This window comes from Balaenoptera physalus (genome assembly GCF_965194825.1).
Source record: "Balaenoptera physalus genome assembly, chromosome: 6".
Classification (NCBI taxonomy): Eukaryota; Metazoa; Chordata; class Mammalia; order Artiodactyla; family Balaenopteridae; genus Balaenoptera; species Balaenoptera physalus.
This window is the reverse complement of record NC_138885.1, coordinates 108541073-108565953: the sequence shown is the minus strand read 5'-3', so window position 1 is coordinate 108565953 and position 24881 is coordinate 108541073. Positions and strand designations below refer to the sequence as shown.

The 24881-nt window shown below is 44.5% G+C and overlaps 1 protein-coding gene across 1 annotated transcript in view; it reads right to left on the bottom strand.

Annotated features, from left to right (window-relative positions):
- The window catches only part of LOC309662917 (cyclin-Y-like protein 1), a gene marked incomplete at its 5' end in the record, with an annotated part of 76635 nt that extends 55177 nt beyond the window's left edge, over window positions 1-21458 (bottom strand). Inside the window, one exon of the mRNA XM_082466129.1 lies at window positions 21421-21458. Coding sequence (XP_082322255.1) covers window positions 21421-21458 — 38 coding nt within the window. The remainder of the gene's footprint in view (window positions 1-21420) is intronic.
- Window positions 21459-24881: the final 3423 nt, after the last annotated feature.

Sequence of the window (24881 nt, the reverse complement as noted above, 5' to 3'; positions counted from 1 at the left end):
TGGGATGAGAAAAGAGAGCGTAGTACCACGTGACGCAGGAAGGACAGATAATTACAAAGGAGGGACCGGCTCCATCCGGACTGAAGGTGAAGTGAGGGGAGGAGGAACACTAAAGATCCCACACCGGATGCTTCTGACAACACCCCTCCAGGAAAACAACTGTGGGAGCCCCGGTTCAGTGGTTCTCAAATTGACTGTGCGTCAGGATCCCCTGGAGGGCTTGTTCAAAGCCAGCCTGTGGGGCTGCCCCCAGAGTTTCTGATTCACGAGGTCCCAGGTGATGGTGGTGCTGCTCCGGAACCCCCCTTTAGAACCACAGCTCTAGATAAGGAACGCTGATCTTTCCTCTCTGCCTTGAGCAGAACTGTCAGCTGGGGAAAACACAAATGTTTCATCTTCTTTCTCTCTGGCCCTCTGATTCCAGAAGACGGAAGTAACTCATTTTATTGCCTTCTCGTTCCAACTTAAGGAGCCCAAATCTACCACATTTCACCAAACATAAGAGGGTTTCGACTACAAGACACACCTTTATTTTACATAAGAAGAAAAAGATGCCAATAATTATGAGACGTGGCTGATTGTGAGAAGCAGTCTGATTTCAGAACGTGCTATCCTACAAAAATGTACATTTCAGAATTGATAAAACGTGGCCAGTCCTGTCCTCTAGGGCCACCTGGGCAAAGTCTGAACAGAAGCCTGCTCGCCAGTGGGACCTATGATTCTGTGTCTCCTCTGCTCTTCCTCTTGTGGGATATACACACGTGCTGGCATCCACCTACCAGACCCAAGAACTCTGCTGCTCCTGGGATCTCCTAGAAGCTGGGTCCTTCACCTGAGCCTCCAAAAGCATCTAACCCCACATTCCTCCAGTTCTTCAGAAGTCCTCAAAACTCATTATCAAATGTATGGGCACATTTGCACGTAACTCCTGCATTTCCCACATTTACCCAGGACAATGAGTAGCCCAACCCAGAGTGTTCTAGCCCAGACAGCCTACCACAGAGACGATCAATTCAAGAAATGCCATCACTATAAACAGCAAAAGTTAAAAGGAAACAGACACCCTCATGCTATTTTTTCTCCTCTTAACCAGGAGAAATCTTCTGAATTGCACATACGATTAATTCAAAATGACTTATAGCCAATGGTTACTGTTTATTTGAACCTAGCTGCATGACAGATGCTTCTATCTGTATATTCTTTCTCAAAAGAAGCATTCAAGGTAGATTATCTTTTAATGTGAAACTAAGACTCAGATGTTGGTGGTGGAGCCAAGATTAAACAAATAATAAGGGATTCATTTCAAGAGTATAAAATTTTCATACACACGCTATTTTATAAAGACTTCCCCTAGCCTGACACTGGCCAGTGTCCACAGCCAAAATACTCAGGCAGCGCCAAAAGCACAAGCGACCCTTTCACCTTTTGTGGTACCTAGAAGAAAATGTCTTTGACTCTAGTCTATGGAGTGAACTTTCCACAGAAAGTCAAAGCAAAATAGCTATCGATCTCTGCTCTTTCGCGGGGAGTCTCACAGCACTCCCTTCTCTTCTGAGAGAATTCTGCTTCCCCACTTTGTGCCCCTTTGCTCTCAGAAGTACAAGTTGAAGGCAATCTGTCAACTTCTGTGGGGCCTCCCAAAGCCAGGCATTGCTGGGGTTGTCATGCTACAATAAACAACCACGCTTTTATCACCAACACTCCCTTGTAAGATACAACACTTTACATATGTTCTACAAAACGTGAAAATGGCTACACGAAGGGCAGGCACATCGGAAACAGAGGGAGGCCATAAGACTATCTGTTGAGACATTTTCCGGGTCTAACCCTGAGGCCACGCTTCCTCTGAGGGGACCCAAACCTAGAAGGAGCCACAGCTAGAACGTTCTTACCCAGGCAGCCCCTTCCACACCATTAACACAGCAGACGAAAGGTCAACCAAAACAAATGCCTTATACAAACAGTCGCCAACATAAAGTCTTTTTCCTTGGGAGAGGGCTTGGACATGACAGGAGGAGACCTGATCCCTACCTGAATGTCCCAGGAGAGTGCCCAGTAGTAGCAAATCCTCCAAGAGGGTCAAATTTGCCTGTTATTTTTAAAACCTGAAACTTAAAATAATCCCAGACCCCTTGGCCACGTGTCGTAAAAACTGCCAGATAAGTTATACACATGGAATTGATTCCAACAATCCACCAGAGAAAGGGGTCTCTCAAATTTGGCAGCGTCTCATTTCCATATGGAAAGAATTACTGGAACTGGGCAGAGGTGGAAGGGCAGGGGAGGAAGGTGGGGAAGGCCGGTGATGATTCCAATGAGCGGAACCATATTGCACTATCAAGTATGCAGTGTGGTCCGAGCACAAGTCACTGTAAACGCTTGGAGGAAGACTTTTAGGAAAGCTTATCCTTTTAAAGATTGTTTCATACTTTAGAAAGACAACAACTAAAGATAGTGAGTTAAAGACAGTTTCATAGTTTGTTACAGTTTCTACAGTTGTTCTTGCTCTGGCAAGGTTTTTTGTTGGGTTTTTTTTTTTTTTTAACCTTTCCCAAATCTGAAAGCAATTAGTCCTCTGTATTCAAGCTCTCGTATTTGGAAAAGTCATCATTATGAATAGGTCGACTATGAGCTACCTGCAGGATTTCAGCTCTCCCACATGTGGGAAATGCTGACCCAACATCTGTTTTCCAGTAAGATCCTGTCTTGACACAATTTGATAAGTACATCTGCATTGCCCCCAGGTGTTGGAAGGTCAAGTGATAGATCCAAGGTCACACAGAAAACTAGGCTCCCTTTTAATTACCTGAATTCTTCTGGAAAGGTTTCTAAAGTAAATGGGTTCCAGGAAACCTGAGAAGCAATACCCAATGTTCACAGGTTTGGTTTGGTTAGAAGACACTAGTAAATAAAGCATCATTCCCACAGTCTTCTTCCGAGTTTAGATACAGCTTTTGAGGCTCTCTCTCTCTGAAATTCTGTAAAATTGTGCAGCTCACTGGAATCATCACCAGCCTCTCCTGGTTGCTTGCAACTGCCCAATCTATCTACAAAAAGCAAATGTTACCTAAAGCCTCCACACTCAGAGTGTGGTTTAAGAGGCAGCAGCAACAGCATCTCCTGGGAGCTTGTTAGGAACACAGAATCTCTCTCCGCCACCTCTCATCTACTGAACCATAAACTTCATTTTAACAAGTTCCCTAGGTGACCTGTATGCACTGACTAAACCAGGGGAAGGCAGACTACGGATGCGCAGGCCAAATCCGGTGCTGTCTGTTTTTGTAAATAAAGTTTTACTGAAACACAGCCAGAGCCATTAACTTGTCTTTGCTTGCTTTCACACTAGCATGGCAGAATTGAGAAGCTGCAAATATGTACATGGCCCTTTACAGAAAAATGTTTACTAACCCCTGATCTCAACCTTTACTGTGGTGGCAAAGGGGGCGCTAGACACCTATGCTAAAACCACAGCAGGAAATTATCGTAACGACAAAGTAGACAGTCTTTTTTTGATAAGAGATCTGCTTGGCCCATTAGGTAATGGAAATCATCAGGCAAATTTCTAGACCTCATTCAAGTTAAACCCCCCAAGGTCCAGCACCATTTTCTACCCTATGGACCCTGCCAAAGAAACACAGTGTCTGTCTTTATGAAATTTACAGGCAGAGAAGAGGTAATTAGCATGAACTTAACATGGCACCCGGTATATAATTCATTAATGCATTAGAAGGACACAATTTTTTAAAATTAATTTATTTATTTATTATTTATTTTTGGCGGCATTGGGTCTTTGTTGCTGTGCGCGGCTTTCTCTAGTTGTGGCGAGTGGGGGCTACTCTTCGTTGCGGTGCGCAGACTTCTCATTGTGGTGGCTTCTCTTGTTGCAGAGCTTGGGCTCTAGGCGCGCGGGCTTCAGTAGTTGTGGCTCGTGGGCTCTAGAGCACAGACTCAGTAGTCGTGGCGCACGGGCTTATTTGCCCCGCGGCATGTGGGATCTTCGAGGACCAGGGCTCGAACCCATGTCCTCTGCACTGGCAGGCAGATTCTTAACCGCTGCGTCACCAGGGAAGCCCGGACACAATTTTTTTCATACCAAGTTCTGGTTATTTAAGCCACACGTGAAATAGTTAAATAGAAACCGCCAGTGAAAGAGCAGGTGGGAAGCTTTTAACTGAAACCACCACTGCTCCTATGGGGGTGGGTGATGGGGAGACTCAGGGTAGAGCCACATGCGTGAGGCTTGACGTACCAAGTGAAGAATATTCTCCCTGCCCCAAATCTCTCCCCTTCTGTCCCTCCCTCTCTCTCGCCATCCCTCCATGTCCCTCTTCTTCTCCCCTCCCTGCACCTTTGCCCAACATGTGATTTTAAAGTCTACCACCTGCATTTCCTCGATTGCAAGATCTCTGCTGAGATGCCACCAGTGGTTTTGTAACAGGGAAGAACAAATGTGACTCTATATTAGATTTTTTTCTTTTACTTTAACCTTTGTATTCTATCGTCTTTGCTTCCAGTTAAGAATGTTGCCCATACCGTGAAATATATAGGACAGCCCATTCTCAAGGCTATGACCTTTAACGGTATAACACTTTTCCATTCATATAGCGATTAAAAGTTTCAGAACAGAGGATAACATTTGTCTTGTTGGAGGATTATAGGAACATTGTGACCTAACCTACGTGGACAGCTGCAAGAACGAAGGATTCCGACACCAAGAAGTTTGCAAGAACCAACCACAGCCCCTCCCCTTGTAGTATACTAAAAGAAGCCTGAATTCTGACTTGGGTAAGATGGTTTTCTAGGACATTAGTCTACCATCTTCTCGGAGTCCTGGCTTTCCAAATGAAGTCATTATTCCTTGCCTCAACACCTCGTCTCCCGATTTACTGGCCTGTCGTGCAGTGAGCGGAACGAGTCTGGACTCGGTAACAGTTTTGGCAAAAATGAGAAGACTTTCGATCTGAGCCCCACCTCCAGGGCCTGCACCATGTCACTCTCTGAGAAGAAACCTGGCCAACACAAAACATACAGGGTCTACCTTAGAAGGAGAAGAGCAGCCGGGAGGAGAAAAGAGGGGAGGGTCCCAAGGAGAAGGTCCTGGAGACACTGGGGCTGAGACAGTCCCATAGACACATGTGTGGTACCTTCCAGGTGCCTCAACACCCAAGGTCGCATCCCACACAGGCCGGGCGGCCTGCTGCTACCCTGCTGGCTGTTTGTGTTTGTTCACGTGCTTACTGGTCTGTGGTTAGGTTAGCTTTAAGCAAACTGTGGATGATCATCCTACTGTATGGTTTTGGTTATTCTCAAGTAATCATTGCTTTAGAAAAATCACAAGTACTGAAAAAAAATTTTTAATTAAAAACTTTTAGAGTAGCAGAGTCACAAAACTCACACCCCTACTTGGACGAGCAGAAAAGGTGCTCTGTAGTTCTCCATAAAGTATTATACCTTACTCCTAAAACAAACTCTCCCCTCTGACCCAATCATGAGCAAGAAAAAAAAATTTATACTTTATGTCCACTCCAGTGCAAAGCATAGTCTTACAGAACAACATAGGTGAGTGGCCCCCAAGGTGTGGTTCCTGGTACCACCTGGGAGCATGTGGGAAATGCAGAGTCTCAGGCCCCACCCCAGACGGGCCAAATCAGAAACCTCAGGGGTGGGGCCCTGCAATCTGTGTTTAGCAAGCCCTCCAGATGGCTCTGATGCACATTCAAGTTGGAGAACCATCGATTAGATAGACAATCCCTTTAGATAAACAAAGGTGTGTTAGCGTGTTCTTCCCTTGGGTTTTCTCACCCCTAAGACTGTGTGTGTGTGTGTGTGTGTGTGTGTGTGTGTCTGTGTGTCTGTCTGTGTGTAGGGGGTGGGGGAAGTTCGGAGGCTTTGGGGACCTCATGTCAGTAAATGAAGGGCCAGGTCCATGGGGGGTTGTCCTCTGCCCTCAACAGTACCAGGAGGTACTTCTCATGCACCTGGTGTTGCATTCTCAGCAGACATCTGAGGCTCAAATATTAGAGCACTGGTTGCAAACTTTTTCTGCAAAGGGTCAGGCAGTAAACAGCTTTAACAGCCATAGGGTCTCAGTTACAACTACTCCTGTCCGCCGTTGTAGTGGGAAAGCAGCCACGGGAATATGTGACTGAATGAGTGTGGCTGAGCGCCAACAAAACTTTATTTACAGGAACAGGCAACGGGCTAATCTGGCTCACAGGCTGTAGGCTGCTGAACCCTGAGTTAGAGTAACATGAGCTGCCACAACAAATAAGCCCACATGTCTCAATGGCTTTTAGGATACAAGTTTACTCTTACTCTTGTACCAGTCCAACGCAGTCCAGCGTTCCTAGCTGTCAGAAAGGTTTCCTCCAAGGACGCTCCGGACACCCAGGCTCCGCCTGCTTTGTGGCTCCACTCTCCCCCCACCTATTCCCAAAGGGACATGCATATCTCACCAGCAAATGAGTCACCACACCCCTCCTCAAGGCAAGAGGGCTACAAAACAGACTTGACCTGGACACCCACTCCCAGCAACATCTCCACACTACGGAAGGGGAAGTGAATTCTGGAGACCATTTAGCCATCCTTTTCACACAGGAGAAGAGAAACAGGTGGTGGCTGGAGGAAGATAAGATGTCAAGGAAGAGCTTTCATAAGATGAAATTCATGTGCACGTTTGTACATGTATATAAAGGTCTTTTCCATCATTTATCAATGTACACAACTTTTTTTTAATCTGGCAGGTGGAGGGGTGGATGGGAGACATCTGTGGCCTGAGGAAAGTAAGGTGAAGCCCCTCATGGAAGGGGAAGTGAAGATGAGGGAAGGAAAGCTGGGGCACACTAGGATGGACACCCCCCGGCCCTCCACCTCTGCCGGGATTAAAACCTACATCAGATATTGGCGCCAATGTACTAATAAAGCCAGATTCTGGAAAGATGTGAGATAAAATCTTTACGGCCTGTAGACAGACACTCCTTTACAGACCTTAGTATTTGGAATCTTAGTACAGTTCTATACACCGAAGGCCCTTATCAAAATGAGACTCCAGATGCGTGACAAATTGTGTTTTGAAAAAAAATCATATTTGAATTGCACAAGTTTAAATAAGCCAGTGATAAGCCAAATAGCCTGCCTCTTGGAGAGCTGGAAAGAGAAAAGGGTCAGGACGGGAAATCATAAAATAAACAAATCACTGCTATGAAAATTTATATGGCTCACCCCACCTCTGAAATGAGAGTTCAAAATAGAAATGCGTACTCCTTACCACTGGCTATTAGATCGAGATGTGTTTAATTCGTGAGTGTGCTGGATGCCATTATTCAGCCATGCTGTATATTTTTCCATAGATCTGAAATATCCGCTGTTTCCTTTGCTGCCTCCTCCCACATACCAGATACTTGAGAGCAAATCTCATTTAGATGATGTTTTGTCTAGAGGCAGCCGAGCGGCTTCGTAATAAGGCAGATGCAGAACACGCCATTTCAAGCACTAGCATTCAAAAGCACAGAGCTAATTACCTGTAACTGGGGAAACAAGGCAGAGACGGATCCCCTGTTTGTGTTCCAGCAGGAGGCGATCAGAAAGGTCTGTGTGCTAGCCAGGGCAGAAGAGAGCAAAGTGCGTCCTCGCCAGCACCGCCCCAGGTCCCACCAGGAGCTGGGTGGATTGCAGGGCTGGGGGCCATGGAAGCAGCCCAACCACGTCGCAGGGTGCCATCCTCAGACGTGTGAACTTGGAGACGCTGAAGACTACAAGCAAAATGGCCGTGCAGCTGCACTGCCGGAGGACGGCCATACCGTACTTTGTAGGAAGTCCTGGCTGCAGCAGAAAACCAACATATGTGGTCCTTCTCAAGACGCAGTACCTGCCATCCCAAGGGGGCCAAAAAAACCAACAAGAAACAAAATAAACACACATTTCGGTTCCTTAGATCATTTTCCCTTCACCTTTTTTTTTCTCTGTTTTTCATTTAACAGTTGGCCATCTCTTTCCTTTTAAACACAGTTGTAAGGTATACCAAGTTTTCGTCACTAATTATTTCTCTTTTTCAGAGAAATAATTAGTGACGAAAACTTGGTATACCTTACAACTGTGTTTAAAAGGAAAGAGATGGCCCAAATGGAGTCTGGCCTTTATAAAGTCTGACTTTTCTCAAAATTAGCTCATTGCAATTTAGGGGGAAAGTACAGATGGAGGAAGAAGGTCAAAAGTGACAGGATAGGGGTTTCCCTGGTGGCGCAGTGGTTGAGAATCTGCCTGCTAATGCAGGCGACACGGGTTCGAGCCCTGGTCTGGGAAGATCGATCCCACATGCCGCGGAGCAACTAGGCCCGTGAGCCACAACTACTGAGCCTGCGCGTCTGGAGCCTGTGCTCCGCAACGAGAGGCCACGATAGTGAAGAGGCCCTTGCACCACGATGAAGAGTGACCCCCGCTTGCCGCAACTAGAGAAAGCCCTCGCACAGAAACAAAGACCCAACACAGCCAAAAATAAATATAAAAATAAATAAATAAATAATTACTATTAAAAAAAAAAAGTGACAGGATACACCTAGAATTCTTTTACACTAATAGCAAGTTCTTGGAATTTATAAATATCACCAATCTTTGAAATGCTGGATGGGGAAGACACTGATCCCACACTTTTCCTGTTTCCCTCTGCCTATAATGTCCTACCTACTCTTCCCCATCTTGCAAAATCTGCAGTGTTTCAAACTGCAGCTCCTGGGAGTTTGGTGTTGGTAGATGCAAACAGTTACACACAGAACGGATGGACAACAAGGTCCCACTGTAGAGCACAGGGAACCTATATTCAATTGTCCTGGGTTAAACCATAATGGGAAAGAATATTAAAAAGTATGTGTGTGTGTGTGTGTATATAACTGACTCACTTTGCTGTACAGCAGAAATTACCACAACATTGTCAATCAACTATACTTCAATTAATAAATAAATTACTCAAATTGCAGCTCCTTTCCTAAGCCTTCCAGCCAGAGTTCACCCGCCCTGCCCCAAACTATTGTCTAATGCTTAGGGGCTACTCCCCTAATTTTCTGCTTTTAATTCTTAGTTATCTTTTTCATGTATTTCTGTTTTAAATGCCTCGACTTGATTGCAAGTTCCTTAAAGACAGAGACTGTTATCACGTGTCTTCTTTGTCATACATCTTTGTATCTTTTCTCCCTCTGAAGTGTTTCCAACTTCAGCTGAAAGTAAAAAGTAGAAGCCCAAAGTTTTCAACACAGGTTAAAGAATATTTGCCCCTCATATGCTTAAAGAACTGCTGGGTAAATTAAACCATAAATCTGAGACAGCAGAGCCATTTCTCCACTGCCTAGCAGACCTAGCTAGTCCAGGTCAATAGGACTGAAGACAAACAAAACAAAACAAAACAAAAAACCCACCATCATAAACACCATGAAATGTGCAGGCTGAAATTTGCCACTAAAGCAAAGCAAAGCTTTCCAAGGACAAAGTTACTTTGAAATCCCATTTTAATTTCTGACATGTAATAATTACTACATAAGCTGGGCTGAGAAAATTTACACTTTTTTTGAAACATAGTCAAGAAAAGTTAATTGCAAGTGTAATATTTTCAGTAAATTATTTGGAAGAATGGGGGATGACAAACATTCTACTCTAGTATAATGTACTGAAAAATTGGTTGTAATCATCTACTACAATCAAACGTGAAGATTACATACATATACATGAATACGTATATATATATGTATTATGCACAAAGTATATTACAAACACATACACTTTTGTTGTTCTGCTTGTTTATTTTGAATTAATTTTATTGTTTGGATTATTAGAGTTTGGACACTGGCCTCATTCCCCACCTAAACTATAAATTGAGAGAACCAGGGGTCCTGTTAGAAATTCCAATCGGGCTTTCTATAGTTGAACCTCTCACCCCTGCAGTTTATAAAGTGTTTTCACTTTGTTTTGTTTTGTTAATATTTGGAGTTGTCTCTGTCCTCAGGCTCCATTAGATCCAATGCCCCCTCACAGACAGCGAGGAACCAGTGCGGGTTAATCAATCCTGGTTGCATGGACTCATGGCCTTCCAGAAGGGACATCCCCATATTTAGTGTCTGAGCCATCAGATAAATGAAAAATGCTAATGGTGACAGTTTCAGATCCACACCAATAAGTCCACAGTGTCTAGTTGGTGTGACAAGGTAAAGTTAAAAAGAACAGTGTGGGGAATTCCCTGGCGGTCCAGTGGTTAGGACTCTGCACTTCCACTGCAGGGGGGCAAGGGATCCTGCATGCCATGAGGCGTGGCCAAAAAAAAAAAAAGAAAGAATAGGGAACACCCCAAAGCAACGTAAAAGATAGCTATGCATACGTTAAGAGTCCAAGAGATGAAGTCCTCCGAAGGGAGGGGCCGAGTGTGACCAAGAAGAAATTATGTTTAGGCAGGCAACCTTACCATTAAGAGAGGCAATCATCTACCCTTTCCAAATACAAACCTAACCCTTGCCAGCATCAGTGAGAACTCAAACGACCTCTGATGTTTTATGGTACCCATCACCCCTGACTTAAATGCTCTCCAGTAAGGAAGCATGGTAAACCCAAGTTATAAACTCTAGAATGCTTCCCCCCAAGTGCATCTGGCTTTAAATGGCTTCTCCAGGTCTCTCTAGAGTGGAGACATGCAATGCATCCATGAAATGCTAAACATGGCATCAAAATATCTCCACGTGCACAGTCTGCCGTCCCTATTCACCAATCCTCACCTTAGGGCTTCTGTGCTGTGAGGAGACCTAGCATTTCCCACACCGCAGCCTTGCTCCTATCAAAGGGCCTTCCTCCCAGGAAGCTGCAGGAGCAATGTACAAGAGCCAGCTCTGGTGCAGGAGCTCCACATCCAAGCTCAGCTTTCTGTACCCCTGGCCCCAAGTTCCCTGGTTCTGTCTGACTCAACTGCACTCCACATTCCATCGCCCAAGATCCCTTTCTTTGTTTTTTTTTTTTTTTTAATTATTTTTCGGCTGCGCCACGTGGCATATAAGATCTTAGCTCCCCGACGGGAGGTCGAACCCGGGCCCCCTGCCCTGCAAGCACAGGGTCTTAACCACTGGACTGCCAGGGAAGCCCCCTAAGATCCCTTTCTGTGCCATGTGCTGGACAAGCTATTTAGGACCAGTCTCATCACATCCCGGACAGGAGCTCAGTATCTGCCCCGACACCGTCCACAACCACAGCTCAGGAGCACACGCTCTCCCTCCAGCCCCACCCGACAAGGCCTGCCATATGGGGCCAATTCCAGGGCAGACGGGAGCAGAGGCTCTGCAGCTGCTCAAGGATAAATCTTAATCACGGGCCTCAGTCTGGAGTGATCAGCACCCAGCACGGTCACCCTTTCAGAGTTCAGCTTATGAGGCTTGATGATATCTCAGAGCAGATGAGCCGTGCTGCTTGGAAAAAAAAAAAAAAACACAAAACAGTAATGACTGCAAGACAGACAGACACATACACACTCACACACACACACACACACACTCTCTCTCACACACACACACACACACACACACACACACACACACCCCTCTTTCCACCTAACTCCCAGAAAAGCGCAGAAGCCTCTCTGGGTCCCTGGGATGACAGGTGCATGTTTATGTTCCATTTCACTGTGACTGACCTTCCACGTGGTTCTGAGTTCTAACAGCTAGAAGGTAAGAGACTTTTCAAACTGTACCCTTCGCAGGCAGGCAGGCAGGCAGACAGCTCCACTGTGGGGCATAGAGGCGGGCGTCTCTGAAGTCCTGTGGATCTTTGAAAGAATTCTGAGAAGAAATCTCTCTTGATCTCCTGTGACACTACACACGGCTGTACTCACATCCCTTTTGTGCCTAAAACCCCAGGATTCCTGAATAAACAATTGAAGAGTTTTTTTCAAAGGAGAGTGTTCATCGCTTATAACAATTTAGAATACCTTGAGGTCTGCTTTAGAAAGTCATTTTCTTCATTTTTGAATTTGAATCGTAGAGTGTCAAACCTTTGATGAATCTCCTCTGCTTACGTCAAAATCAACTTGTGTCTTTCAGAAAGAATCACTCCCTAAACTACACATAGAAAAATGCACAATTTACACACATGTTTACAGCGGCATTGGTCACAAGGGTCAAAAGGTAGAAACAACCCAAATGTCCATTAAAGGATGAATGGATATACAAATTGTGGAGTGTACCTACGATAGAATATTATCCAGCCATAAAAATGAATAAAGTACTGACACAGGCTACAACGTAGATGAACCATGAAAACATTATGCTAAGTGAAAGAAGCCAGACATAAAAAGACAAATATCGTATGCTTCCATTTAGATGAAATATCCAGGAGGGGCAAATCCATAGAGACAGAAAGCGGATTGGTGGTTGCCAGAAGCTGAGGGAAGGGGAAAGGGGAGTGACTGCCTAATGGGTACAGGGTTTAATTTGGGGGTGATGAAAATGTTTTGGAACTACACAGAGGTGGTGGTTGCACAATGCTGCGAATATACTAAATGCCAATGAATTGTTCACTCTCAAATAATCAGCTTTATTTAATGCAAATTTCACCTCAATTTTTTTAAATGATTTAAAAGGTCTGAAAAACATTTTTGCTACCTGATCTGTAAGGTCTTTGTTCCAAAAGAGTTTATGTTTTCTTTTTTACGAGACTGTTCAAGAAACCTATAAAATCTTACATTTGTGTCACTTGTTTTTAATGTCCCTTAGTGAACTTTAAGAATAAGTGGTCCTAAGGGCAGGGAGGTGGAGGGGGGAGGGGGGACCTTACTGTATGGATCCCATAACTAAAAGACAAAAATAGCTGTAGGTTACCTACCCCAAATCAAATGAAGAAAACAGAGATTAAGAAGCATAGCTGGGCAATTGTAGGTAGGTTAATGCAGAGGGATTTGAAGTTTTACCATATGAGAGTACAGCCCCAGGCTATCTGTAGAGAACAGCAGCGTGGGCACCATCTAAGAGCGTCTTAGAAATGCAGGTAGGGGTAAGGGATTAACAGGTACAAACTACATACATAAAACACAGAAAATAGATAAGCAACAAGGACTTACAGTATAGCACAGGGAATTATACCCAATATCTTGTGATAACCTATAATGGATTATAATCTGCGAAAATACTGAATCACTGTGTTGCATACCTGAAACTAGCACACGATTGTAAATCAACTATACTTCAACTGAAATAAAGAAAGAAAGAAAGAAAGAGAGAAAGAAAGAAAAGAAATGAAATGCAGGACCTCAGCCCTACCTAGAACTACAGGATCAGAATCTGCGTTTTAGCAGATCCCCAGGCATCCTCATTATCGCTCCAGAATAGGCTGACTGGCCCTCACCCTGAAGCTATGTTATTTTGCCTTCAACAAAGTGCCTCTACAAGGCCTTCAAAAGGCATCTGCACAAACCTGCTTCTTCCCCTCCCTCCAAGTCACCTAAGAATGTTCTATGCTGCCTCCCCACCCTGCTCACCCACCAGACCCCTACAAGGGGCAAGACCGTCAAGCAGTGCTATACAACCTAGAAACCCATGCACAACTCTCTCACCTAAGTTTTATCAACCAACCAAGACTTGACCTCCTCCCTCAGAAGTACTTCTCTCCTTTTCCTGTCTTCCATCACTGATAAATAGACCAATTGGTTCTACTTCAGGTCCTCTGTTTCTCACAATTCTTATTCATCTGCAGATCCTTTATCTCTCTTTTATTGCCCACAAAAAAATCACCTCTAACTAAAGTTGCTATGTATAAAAGTAATGCTCGGAGGGCTGCAGAAGAAAGATGGTGGTGGCCTGGAGCAGGAGAGGTTAGGAGAAATGGTCAGATCTGGACCCACATTGAAGCTGGAGCCAAAAGGACTTCCTGTTGAATTGGTGTGGACTGGAGAGAAAGATACACACAAGAACAACTCAAAGGTTTCTGGCCTGAGCTAGCAGAAGGATGGAGTGTCCATTACTGAGATGGAAAAGGCAGTGGGAAAGGGGAGACAGGAGGGGAATACTCACAACACTAAACCACACTAGGATGAGGTATGCCCACTGCCCTACAAGGGTTTCCACTCGAGGAAACTGCCCCAGGAGCCCTTTCTCACAGCAGGCTCTCTACGTATTGACAAATGGATCTGTCATTATTACGAGTGCACGTGCAAACCTGTAAACGTGGGAGAAGGCGAGTGATTACTCCACTGAAAAACCCTTGAGGCCGCTCTCGGTGGCAGTGACGCTATGGAGATTCTAGGATGCGTTGTGCTGCATATCAGGCACGTATCGTGAGACAAAACACTAAACCTCTGCAATCACACCATTTGACACTCGAGAAGATAACCTATAATCTTGTATCCCTTATTTCAGGTGGTAAATCAATTGGCATCTGGAAAAGCAAAGTGCTACATCTTGAGAAAAAACAAAACAAACCAAAACGCAGCTTCCACTTCAGCGGAATAGATGCCAACAACCATGTGTATGTGTATGTAATATTTTATAATATATTATTTTATATAATATTATATTATGTAATGATTATATAATATATGAAAATTATATATAAAAAATATATTTGTATATATCAAAAAATCATATGTAAATAATTATATATGTTTTTCTATTATATATGATTATAGAATACAACTATATATTTTATATATATTTTATATATCATTATATCCCATAATTCTGTGTGACATCTGTTACATAATATACATTAATATGCATGATCATCAACATATTTTCACCAGCATATACAACAGCCTCTAACACTACCAAACCATAATATTTATAAACATCCCAAAGTAACACTAGACCGTGGCAGCCTGCCCACCCCTCTGGATGCCCCAGGTTAACATGGGGTTGTCATCAGTGGACATTATGACCTCATTCCTGAACTGGTTCACATTCCTCACCTACCCCCGGCTTCCCTTTGGCTCACAAAAACATGCACCAACCATCTACTTCAGTGCCCTTTGAATGTATCTTCTGTGCTATTAGTCATCCATTAACTTGAAGGTTTAAAAAGATGCAAGGAAAACTGAACAGAGAATTCACCTGAGCACCACGAATGGCTCTCGAAGATAGAACCCAGCATAGGAGAGAGACAATCAATTAGCAGATGAGGACTGGGGCACAGACCACGAGGTGTGCCCGCTCAGGATGGGCCTAGAAAGTGACCATGAGGGACGAGCCAGAGGTCTGGAGTGAGATGAGTGATTCTGTACATAGGGCCAAACGTGAGTGAATGGTCACTGAAATAGGAATCGTTACTCCGCGGGCACCGTTTTGTTAGGTGTACTCTGTCTTCACACACCAAGTGCATGTTAGTCAGAGTAGGATAATGGCTGTAACAAACAGCTCTCCCAGTTTAACGGAATAAACATTATTGCTTTTGCTCCGACACACAAGTTCCTGCTCTGGCAGTGCTCCTGTACGCCTCTCCTCCTTCCAACTTATGGATATGCCAAATTCTAGGATAAAAAAGAACTTGCCTTCCAGGCACAACAAGGGGAGGAGAGAGTGTGGAACACAGCACACGAGGCTGTTTGGGGCTAGAGGACTGGAGGTGGTGGTATGTGTCATTTCAGCTTCATTCCACCAGACAGAACTCAGGCATAGGGCTGCCCTATGTACCAGGGAAACTAGGAAATGGGGTCTAGCTGTGCCAAAGCCCACAGGAGGAGAAGGAAACAAGCGCAGTGAGCCTCTGCCCCAGGGCACCAGGTAGGGACCACAGAGATGACTAGAGAATAGTCATGGAAGAAAAAGTTTTTAAGATATGGTTTTACCCAATTAAGGAATGTCTTCAGAACTACCACTGTTCTCTTAACCCTGGGCTTAACTATAAACAACAACAATAATGCGGTTGGTGGGGAGGATAAACTAAAAACAGCTAAACCCACACCAGGGAACATACTATGGGTTAGAATTCATTCATTCAACTATAGATGTAACGTGAGCCGCCAATCTTACGGATAACAAAGATATAAGAGAAAACTGTACTTCATAGTAGCCTAGGCAAGCATTTCTGTCTTGGTCTCTGACTCGGACCCACTTTACCTTTCAACGTCTCAGTTCTTCCAGCATTGTCATTATTCTAAACCAAGGGTCAGTAAGCCAGGGGATGGCAAACCACAGCCCAAGGGCACATCCAGCCCACCACCTCTTTTTGCATAGTCCTCAAGGTAAGAATTGCTTTTACATTTTCAAATGGTTGAACAAAATCAAAGAATCCTACTACATCATGACCCATGAAAACTCCGTGAAAGTCAAATTCCAGTGTCCATGCGGCAAGCTTTACAGCAACACAGCCGTGTTCATCTGTTTAGATGTTGTCTGTGGCTGCTTTCCACACCACAGCAGCAGAGTTGAAACCCGACAACGGGCTGTGAGGCTCACAAAGCTGAAAATATTTACTATCCAGCCCTTTATAATAAACGTTTACCAACCCTTGGTCTAAGCCAAACTGGTTCCTCTCTGTTGTCAAATAGGCCACATTTCCCTTCTCAGGGTGCAGTATGTTCAGTGTTCAAGCTTTTCCGTGTTTCTGGCTAAACCAAGTAACACGTTGGCAATTCTTCATCTACTTCCCTTGCTTTTGCAGTTCCTGTTCGTCAGTTCACACAACACCGGAATCTCAGTAAATACAGCAGCTACAGTGACCTGAGATGATGGGAAGGCCCCTGTTTTTCTATGCATGAACTGGGAAGATTTCGTTCAACCTCAAAAGTGTTAAGCAGAAAAAGGAATCCTCAGGCCTCTGTATGATCTGGAAGGTTTCCACCGTTTCTTCCAAGTGCTTTCCTCCATGACTATTTTCTACGTCTCATGTGTAAACATCACGGCTCCCAGCTGTGGCAGCTGGGATGCAAAACCACTTCCTTTGCTGGTGATTTATCACTTCACTGTTTATACACCAGCTTCCTAGGGCTGCCATAACAAAGTCAAAGCCAGGATTTACTAAGTCTCTCTGAATTCAAAGCCGAAAATGATTCCCACTAGTCCATCTTTCCGGTACTTTCTCCACCCTAGGATAAAAAGCCATGAATCTATTTCCTATCTACCCTCCACCATATATAGATCCACTGGTTTCATCCTACATTTTCTGATCTATGGATCCTTTTTCTCTGCCTGAAACAAAACGTGTACTTTTCAATTTGCACCAAATCCAGACTTTAATTCCTAAACTCAACTTTGTTTCTCATTTACTCTTATCTATACTTAACATAATTAGATAGAGCAATAATGCAACTAATAAAAACACTTAAGACCTTTTTTACACCTGCATAAAGGTTCGTAACTTATCCTGAGACTTTTTTTCTTACTGGTTGTCACCTACAGCCTGCCCAGTAGACCCTTCCAGGTTGGCCAGATTCCAGGGCTTACTCCCACGGGCCCGCTGTAGCCCCCTGCAGGCCAGCTACAGTGTCCCAGGACTCCTTGGCAACTCAGCTTCCCACATCAAACTAATTACATAACTACGTTTTGGGCAACTTTTGTTGTCATTTGTAAGTGACTACTACTGGATGAGGCCACATATTTTTCATTAATTTTAGGTCATTTTTGCTCTTCCAGCCATAATTTACTTGTGGCCTACCAACTAATCTTTCACTTTTGCAAGTTTCCATAATGCCATATATCCGTGGGCAATTACTTGATATAATCAGTAAATAAAATCCTGGAAGCTTCGAGGTATTTTAAAAACAAATATTTTATTATCATTAAGTAGTAGACACACCACCAGCACCACCACCCGCCCTCCACAAAGTTGTAAGCCAATTCCTCTTACGTAAAGTTACAAATTCTATTATGAAGGGATTACTCCTTTTCATGGGAGGGGAGAAAAAGGCAGCATTAGCTGCCGGAATCCAGAAACTGGAAGTAATGCAAATCACCACCAAATGGTCTTCAGCTAAAACAAAGGCCAAACATTTCATAATTTAGCCGAGATCCTAATCCAAATTAACTCATAACAATGAATTAATGGCACAGATGGTTGTCACGGTGACCTCATTTTGGCTTTACATAATCTAGATGTCAGATGACACATGAGAAACATGGTATTAGAATATTGCTAAAATAATGAACAATGTGCATGCCTTAGATTCCCAGCATCTTTGACCTTCATAAATTTACACTACTTTTTAAATCCATCTAAAAATATTCAAGACAGCACTTAGGCCTCTTAATTTATGCTAATGATTTGATCGCCTTTCCCTTCCCTTAGCAAAGCTAACCACACTAGAATATACTGAATGGTTTAGCCACCTCAACAGATTTCTGATCAAAGCAAGCGTGAAATAATTTTCCCCACTTGGCACAGCAAAATCCTTTATACAAGTAAGTCAACAATATGGGGAGGAGACAATGCAATTCAAAAGGCATGAAGACAGGGCTTATAGAAGACATATTTGCTAATATTATCATACGAAATTGTTTCTTTTGTTTTCTTAAGTCTCAGCTGGGAGACAGCGGCAACTGAACCAATGTTCTCCCAGCGTAGCCTGGGTCTTCAGTATGCTTTAGGGAATGAAATTACTTCCTAATCATGAAATCCACTAGACTGTGGAACAGCCTAATAAAAGAATGACCCAGCAGCTTTGGGTCATTGTGCAGTTACCTCACAGGGCCCTGGGCTAACCTGCCTGAGGCACTGCTGAAATTAAAGCAAGCGAGAGGCCCTGGAGTGAGAGAGAACCCAGGAGCCCTGCCTCTTGGCCTCCTGGTTTAGCATCTAATTCTCATTACATCAGCCTCCCAGGGGTGAGGAGCTCGCCAAGTCAGGGGAGGTGATGCATACTGGTGAGGGTAGGAAGAATCTGGAGTTTGTAGTAGAATTTAAAAACCAGCTTCTTCACTGTAGACTCTTCTAAGCTGTGACTCTCTCAGAAGAAAGGTGCCGCTCAGGAATAATTATAACCCAACTGCAAGCCTTTACCCTGATGGCAGAGAGCTGAAGCATTGATGACCACATGGGTGGCAACCTAAATACCCTTGTCACATGCCCTCTCCTTTCCCATTCATACTTGCGTTCTCCCTCCTGCTCAACCCCCTTGGTCACAGCTTGGGTTCATATTGTGGGAGGAGAGAAAGTGGCCTCAGAATCTGCAACGGCTGTAGAGCTCACCCTGGAGCTATGGGTCCCAAACTTGAGCACCAATGACAATCAGCAAGCCCCAAAGGAAGGCTCGTTCAGACACCAAGGGTGGCCCCACCTGTTTCAGCAGGTCCCGTGCGGGCCCCAAGAGTGCATATTACTAACCAGCCTCCCCTCACCCACCCTCGCAAAACCACCTAGAGTTTAATTAAATAAGCCGTGGGGAAGATCTGAGATCCAGACTGCAAGCTCATCCTTCACTGCTGCCTCTGGATGGGCGCTCACTCACGTTTTGTTGCTGCACATGTCCTTTAACACCTGTTGGTTGCTGCACATGTTAGATTTGGATGGGAGGCTGATGGCCCGGGTTAGAATCACAGCTTCCTGGTACTGTGCCCTCTGGAGGAAAGCTCATACCTTCCTTCAGTGAACGGAGAGAACCTGAGTAAGGACATCACTGAGGGCTAAGGGTGATGTGTGACAAGGCAAGCAGAGCACTTAGACTGCCTGGCATGCAAAGCACCCAAGAAGCATGGTGGCTTTTATCCTCACCGTGACTGCCTGTAATATGACTCATGTGGCGTGGCCGGCTCGAATAAATCAACATCATGAGACGTCATTCTTTAAAGCTCCCCAGTGCTGCCTCTGCTTGTGTTTCCATGGCTCTATCCCAACCAGATACATAGTTTAGAGCCTCCTCGGCCCAAATGATATTAAGCGGAAGTAGAGGATATATTTTGCTTTTACATTTAAGAAGACAACTTAGTAGGACATTGGGAAAAAATATGGGAATAAATGTAAGAAAAGCTTAAGGAGTAAATGTTACGTCTACAGGAAAAACACGGTTATGTATCGGGATAAATACTGTGCCAGACTTTCCATCTGATTATGAGGGTTGCCTAGGCAGAAAAGTGATTTTATAACCATTTGATTTTTTTTTTAAAGGAGGGAGGGAGAGTGACAGGTGGAAAGGGGAGAAGAGAGAGGAGAGTGAAAGGAAAAAGGAGATGAAAAGAAAGGAAGAGAAACAATGGAAAAGAAATGTCTCCAGGCATCAGCTGGTCTTCATTTAACTGAATAGGCAGGTTGTGGTGGTCTAGCGCAGTGGTGTTTTTGTCTGATGTACCAACATGATGCTACTCCCACAGTCTACATAGCAGCCTGGGAGCCAAGCACGGCACGGAGCCACGCCAGGCTCAGCAGCCGCCTCAGCCCTGGAAGCTACTGCCCTTCACAGGAGCCCCAGAACATCTTTTGTTACCTGAGCCCTTCACCCTGCTCTAGGCAACGGGCACCCTCCCATCTAGAGCAGGGAGGCAGGAACCTGCTCCCAGGGCCGCTGCTCCTGTTCCTTCCTGCGGTCCCTGATTGCTGGGAGTTATGTTCAAATAACCTCGCTCTGCCATAATCAGTCTGCTCCTCCTGACGCATTAATTCCTTGAAGCTGCAGTCTAGTATTCGGGGGCCTCAAAATCATTTCTGATTACATACAAACATTAAAGCAAGCAGCAGTGGTGGGAAAAAAAGACTGAAGTACAGGAGAGGTTAACACAGGTTGTGTACAGTGAGCAAATATAAACATGCAAACATAAATGCACTTGCACAAACATGTGTGCACATACACATCTGCACGCATGCATACACGTGCACACACATGAAGGCACACACACCTGTGAACACTCATGCATGCACACACGTGCCCCTGTACACACGTGCACTGTTAAACTAATGAAACAAGGAGGCCATTAGACTGAGGGGGCTCTTATGCGGTGGAAGCCTAGTCAGGAAACCAGAATCAATCCCAAACAGCCAACTAGGCGTGAAGTTATAGCCAACCAATCATTTCCTTACTTTGCTTCCGCTTTTTCTCTATCCAAGTCTACCCCAGCTCCTGTCGGTGGAGCATTCCTAACCACTTCCGGTTAGGCACTGCCTGATTCAAATCAATTTTTGCTCAAACTCTTAAAATTGTTAACATGCCTTAGTTTATCTTTTAAGTACATACAACCATACAGAAACACATATATACCCATACACACTCATGATGTGCATATACACCCACACAGGTTAAAGTAGTAAACTATCTTTTCAACAACTAACAAATTACACGAGCGGCAGACGTTAAGGGCCTCTTTCAAGGCAGAGGTCGTTATTTTTCAACTGTGAGCTGAGGCAACAACATTCTCAAGACTGAGACTTTGAACCTGGGCCACCAGTACTCTCTGCCACAATTCGTGATGGCTGTTATGTGTTCTCTCATCCCAGTGACCAAGACCTGGTCTCATGTTCCTATAAGGCACAGGAAGCATTCCATACCTGGTGCCCGAGTCTGAGGGAAGCAGTGGCCACTGCATCTCCCGTATTAACCTTCCACTAACATGCTGACTATAATTTAGCATAATAAACCTAAACCTCCTGTATTCCGAGGTTTGCTCCTGGAAAAAAGGTCCCTTGAGCCAAAGCGAGAAAATCGTGAAGCAAGCACAACACAGAAAAACAGTAAAACAAAATTAGATCAGCTTACGGGACTTGCCTGGTGGCGCAGTGGTTAAGAATCCGCTTGCCAATGCACGGGACACAGGTTCAAGCCCTGGTCCGGGAAGATCCCACATGCCGCGGAGCAACTAAGCCCGGGCGCCACAACTACTGAGCCTGAGCTCTAGAGCCCGCGAGCCACAACTACTGAAGCCCGCGCGCCTAGAGCCCGTCCTCCGCGACAAGAGAAGCCACTGCAACGAGAAGCCCGCGCACCGCAACGAAGGGGAACCCCAGCTCGCCACAACTAGAGAAAGCCCGCGCGCAGCAACGAAGACCCAATGCAGCCAAAAATAAAAAATGAAATAAATAAATAAATTTAGATTTTAAAAAATTAGATCAGCTTAGAGAGCAGTACACAGGGACCTCCTCTCCCCCTCTACCTGCCTGCTCTTTGCACCAGGAACTAGGTCTTCCTGGTAGGTAGGCAGGTGCCCAGGTAGGGCCCAGGTGTGGGTGACAGCGGGAAGGGCGAGAAGAGCTATATACCCTATTCCCTGTCTGCAGACCAGACTCAGCCCCACTGGGTGTGAGCAAAGAACAACTCATCATTAAAGGTTTTCAGGATGCCTGACGGGATCAAAGCCCTCACAAGCAAATTGCCTTTCTCTCTCCCTTTAAGCCTTCCCTTCTTATGTAAATGTATTCCAAAAAAACATGCCACTCTGTTTTCAATAAAATGAGACCGTGAACCTGCCAGCGGTCTTCCGGCTGACTGGGTGCTTGGCAAACATCTTTAATATCCCTATTAAAATGTGGCCTGGATCTGCAGAGTACAAACAGAAGGCGATTAGCAGGGAGGCAGGGTCCCCCGGGTGGGGGGGGGGGGGGACAGCTAAGCAGGGGCTTCAGAAGGGCTTCTGCTCCTGATCTCTATCGGATAATTCTAAGTAATCAGGACAAATCAGCTTGTAAATGAAACCTAATGTTCAGAGTCCAAAGTTGAAAATAGAAATTTTCCTTCTGTTTACTGGTATGAATGTCACCCAATGGGACAGCCATGAGGGTTACAGCCATCAAGTCCTGATGTCTAACACCCATCATTCTATCAAGAGTTTCCAGTCAATTTTAACTCTTTGTCCTACATCTTCAAAAGTTAATAAGCTGAACGTCAGAGATGTTCATTAAGGGCTAATATGAAGTTGTTACGCTGTCATCAACAGAAAGAAAAAGAAAGCCGATGTATGAAGACACTGCATTTTCAAAATTGTGTGTGTAAGTTCCTTCTGAGTGACACACTGTGTCTTTACTTTTTCATCTCAGGGCTCAGAGGGAAGATTATATTTCACTTTAGCTTTGCCTGCCGCAGGAACAATTCACTATGTTTTTAACAACAATGGATAATCACGATGAAAAGATATTTTGTGCTAATTGTACAAGGTAAAAATTTAGAGTAATACTTCTGTATTAAATGACCCCATTTTTGTTTTAATCATACTAAATGAATGTGCCGGCCACCTCATTGAGATTGGATTAGGTTAAATATCAGCTGTGGTTCATCGGGCTCAGGTTCTATTTGCATTGTAACGTGCGCTATTTGACCCGTCCCTTATAACCATGTTCGCGTTTAATAATGCAGTTACTTAATGCAATTTAATTGTATATCATAATCACAACAAAAACAGAACAGAATGGAAGCGGCTCCAGTGAACTATCTCATCGAACCCTCACAAGAACCTTCTTCCATCTCCCCGCTTACAAAGGAGCACACAGATGCAGAAAATTAATGACTTGTCCAGGATCCAGGAAGCCAGGCTGGATGCTGACTCACTCAACATGCCTCTTCCACATATATTACCCGCAAATCCTTCATTGTTTACAGACGAAACATACAGTTTCTCATTTAATGCATGTATGTTTCCATTTTGGCTCCTGGGCAGGGCTCTCATATTGTATCTTTGCAAGAGTAAAGAAAAAAAACTCACCTTCAAAAAGTAAAGAGTAGGATGAAGGAGACGTAATACTCAATTCCAGCAGCCTATTGCAGCCATCCAGGGTCTCAGATAAACTCAGTGGGGAAATGTTTGGCTCCCGGAGCTGACATTCTCGATTTTTTTTAATTCAATTACATTTCTTATCTCAATTACATTTTTAAATATCACTTTACCTTTTTTTCTTTGCATTCTCACACCACTTCTGATTTTTCCAAATTAATAAATACTGAAAAGTACTGAAGTACTAAGTGCTAAGGTACTTTTAAAGTATTGATTAAGTACTTTAAAAGTACTTACTCATGTCCCAAATGGAAAATCCTATATGGGCACTTTTGTGCCACAAACTCTATAATAGTCTAGCAAAAAAGCAGGGGACTTTGCAAGAACTTCTGGTGGCCATGGCTGGCCGCTGAACTATTATATATGCTACCTGTTTCTGTGTAACAAATTGCACCGAAACTTGGCAGTCTAAAACAATAAGGACCATTACCTCCTAGTTTCAATGGGTCAGGAATTTGGGAGCAGCCTACCTGGGTGGTGCTGGCTCAGGGTCTCCCGTGAGGTTGCAGTCAAGGTGTCAGCCAGGGCCGCAGTCATCTGAAGGCTTGACTGGGACTGGAGGAGGATCCAGTTCCAAGACGGGGTGTAGACAGAGCTGGCAATTTGGTGCTGGCTAGTGGTCAGGAAGCCTCAGTTCTTCATCCCAAAGACCTCTCCATGGGGGTGCTTGACTGTCTTCATCATACGACAACTGGCTTCCCCCAGAGCAGGTGATCCAAGAGAGAGCAAGGCAACAAGTGGCAATGCCTTTTATGACCCATCTTGCCAAAGTCACAACCAAAGAGGTCCATAATATTCTATCCGTTATCATATAGTAGTGGTCAGCCCTCACTGATGTGGAGGGAACTGCACAAGGATGTGACTATCAGGAGGGAAGACTCACTGGGTGCCATCTTGGATGCTGGCTAAGCTATACTGTCTCCCAGAAAACAATGAGAATATTTTCAAAACCCACAGACCTGCTGGAACCTTGGTGGGAAAAGAAAGGTCAGGACCAAGCCTACCTAGGGCTGGAGACTGGTTCACCTTGTACCAGGACGGCCACCAGTGCACATTTCAGCATCCAAAGATGCATGGCAATTACAAGGTGCTCCTGAGATAATGAAAATACCAAACATCAGAGGCGATCCAATCCTGTGAATGGCTGAGGCAGTAGAGAATTGACTGGAGTCAAACAGAAGGCAGTACTGTCCTTCCAAATGGTCCACTCAGCTTGGGGCAAGAGTGCAGGCAGCAGCTGGGGAAAGC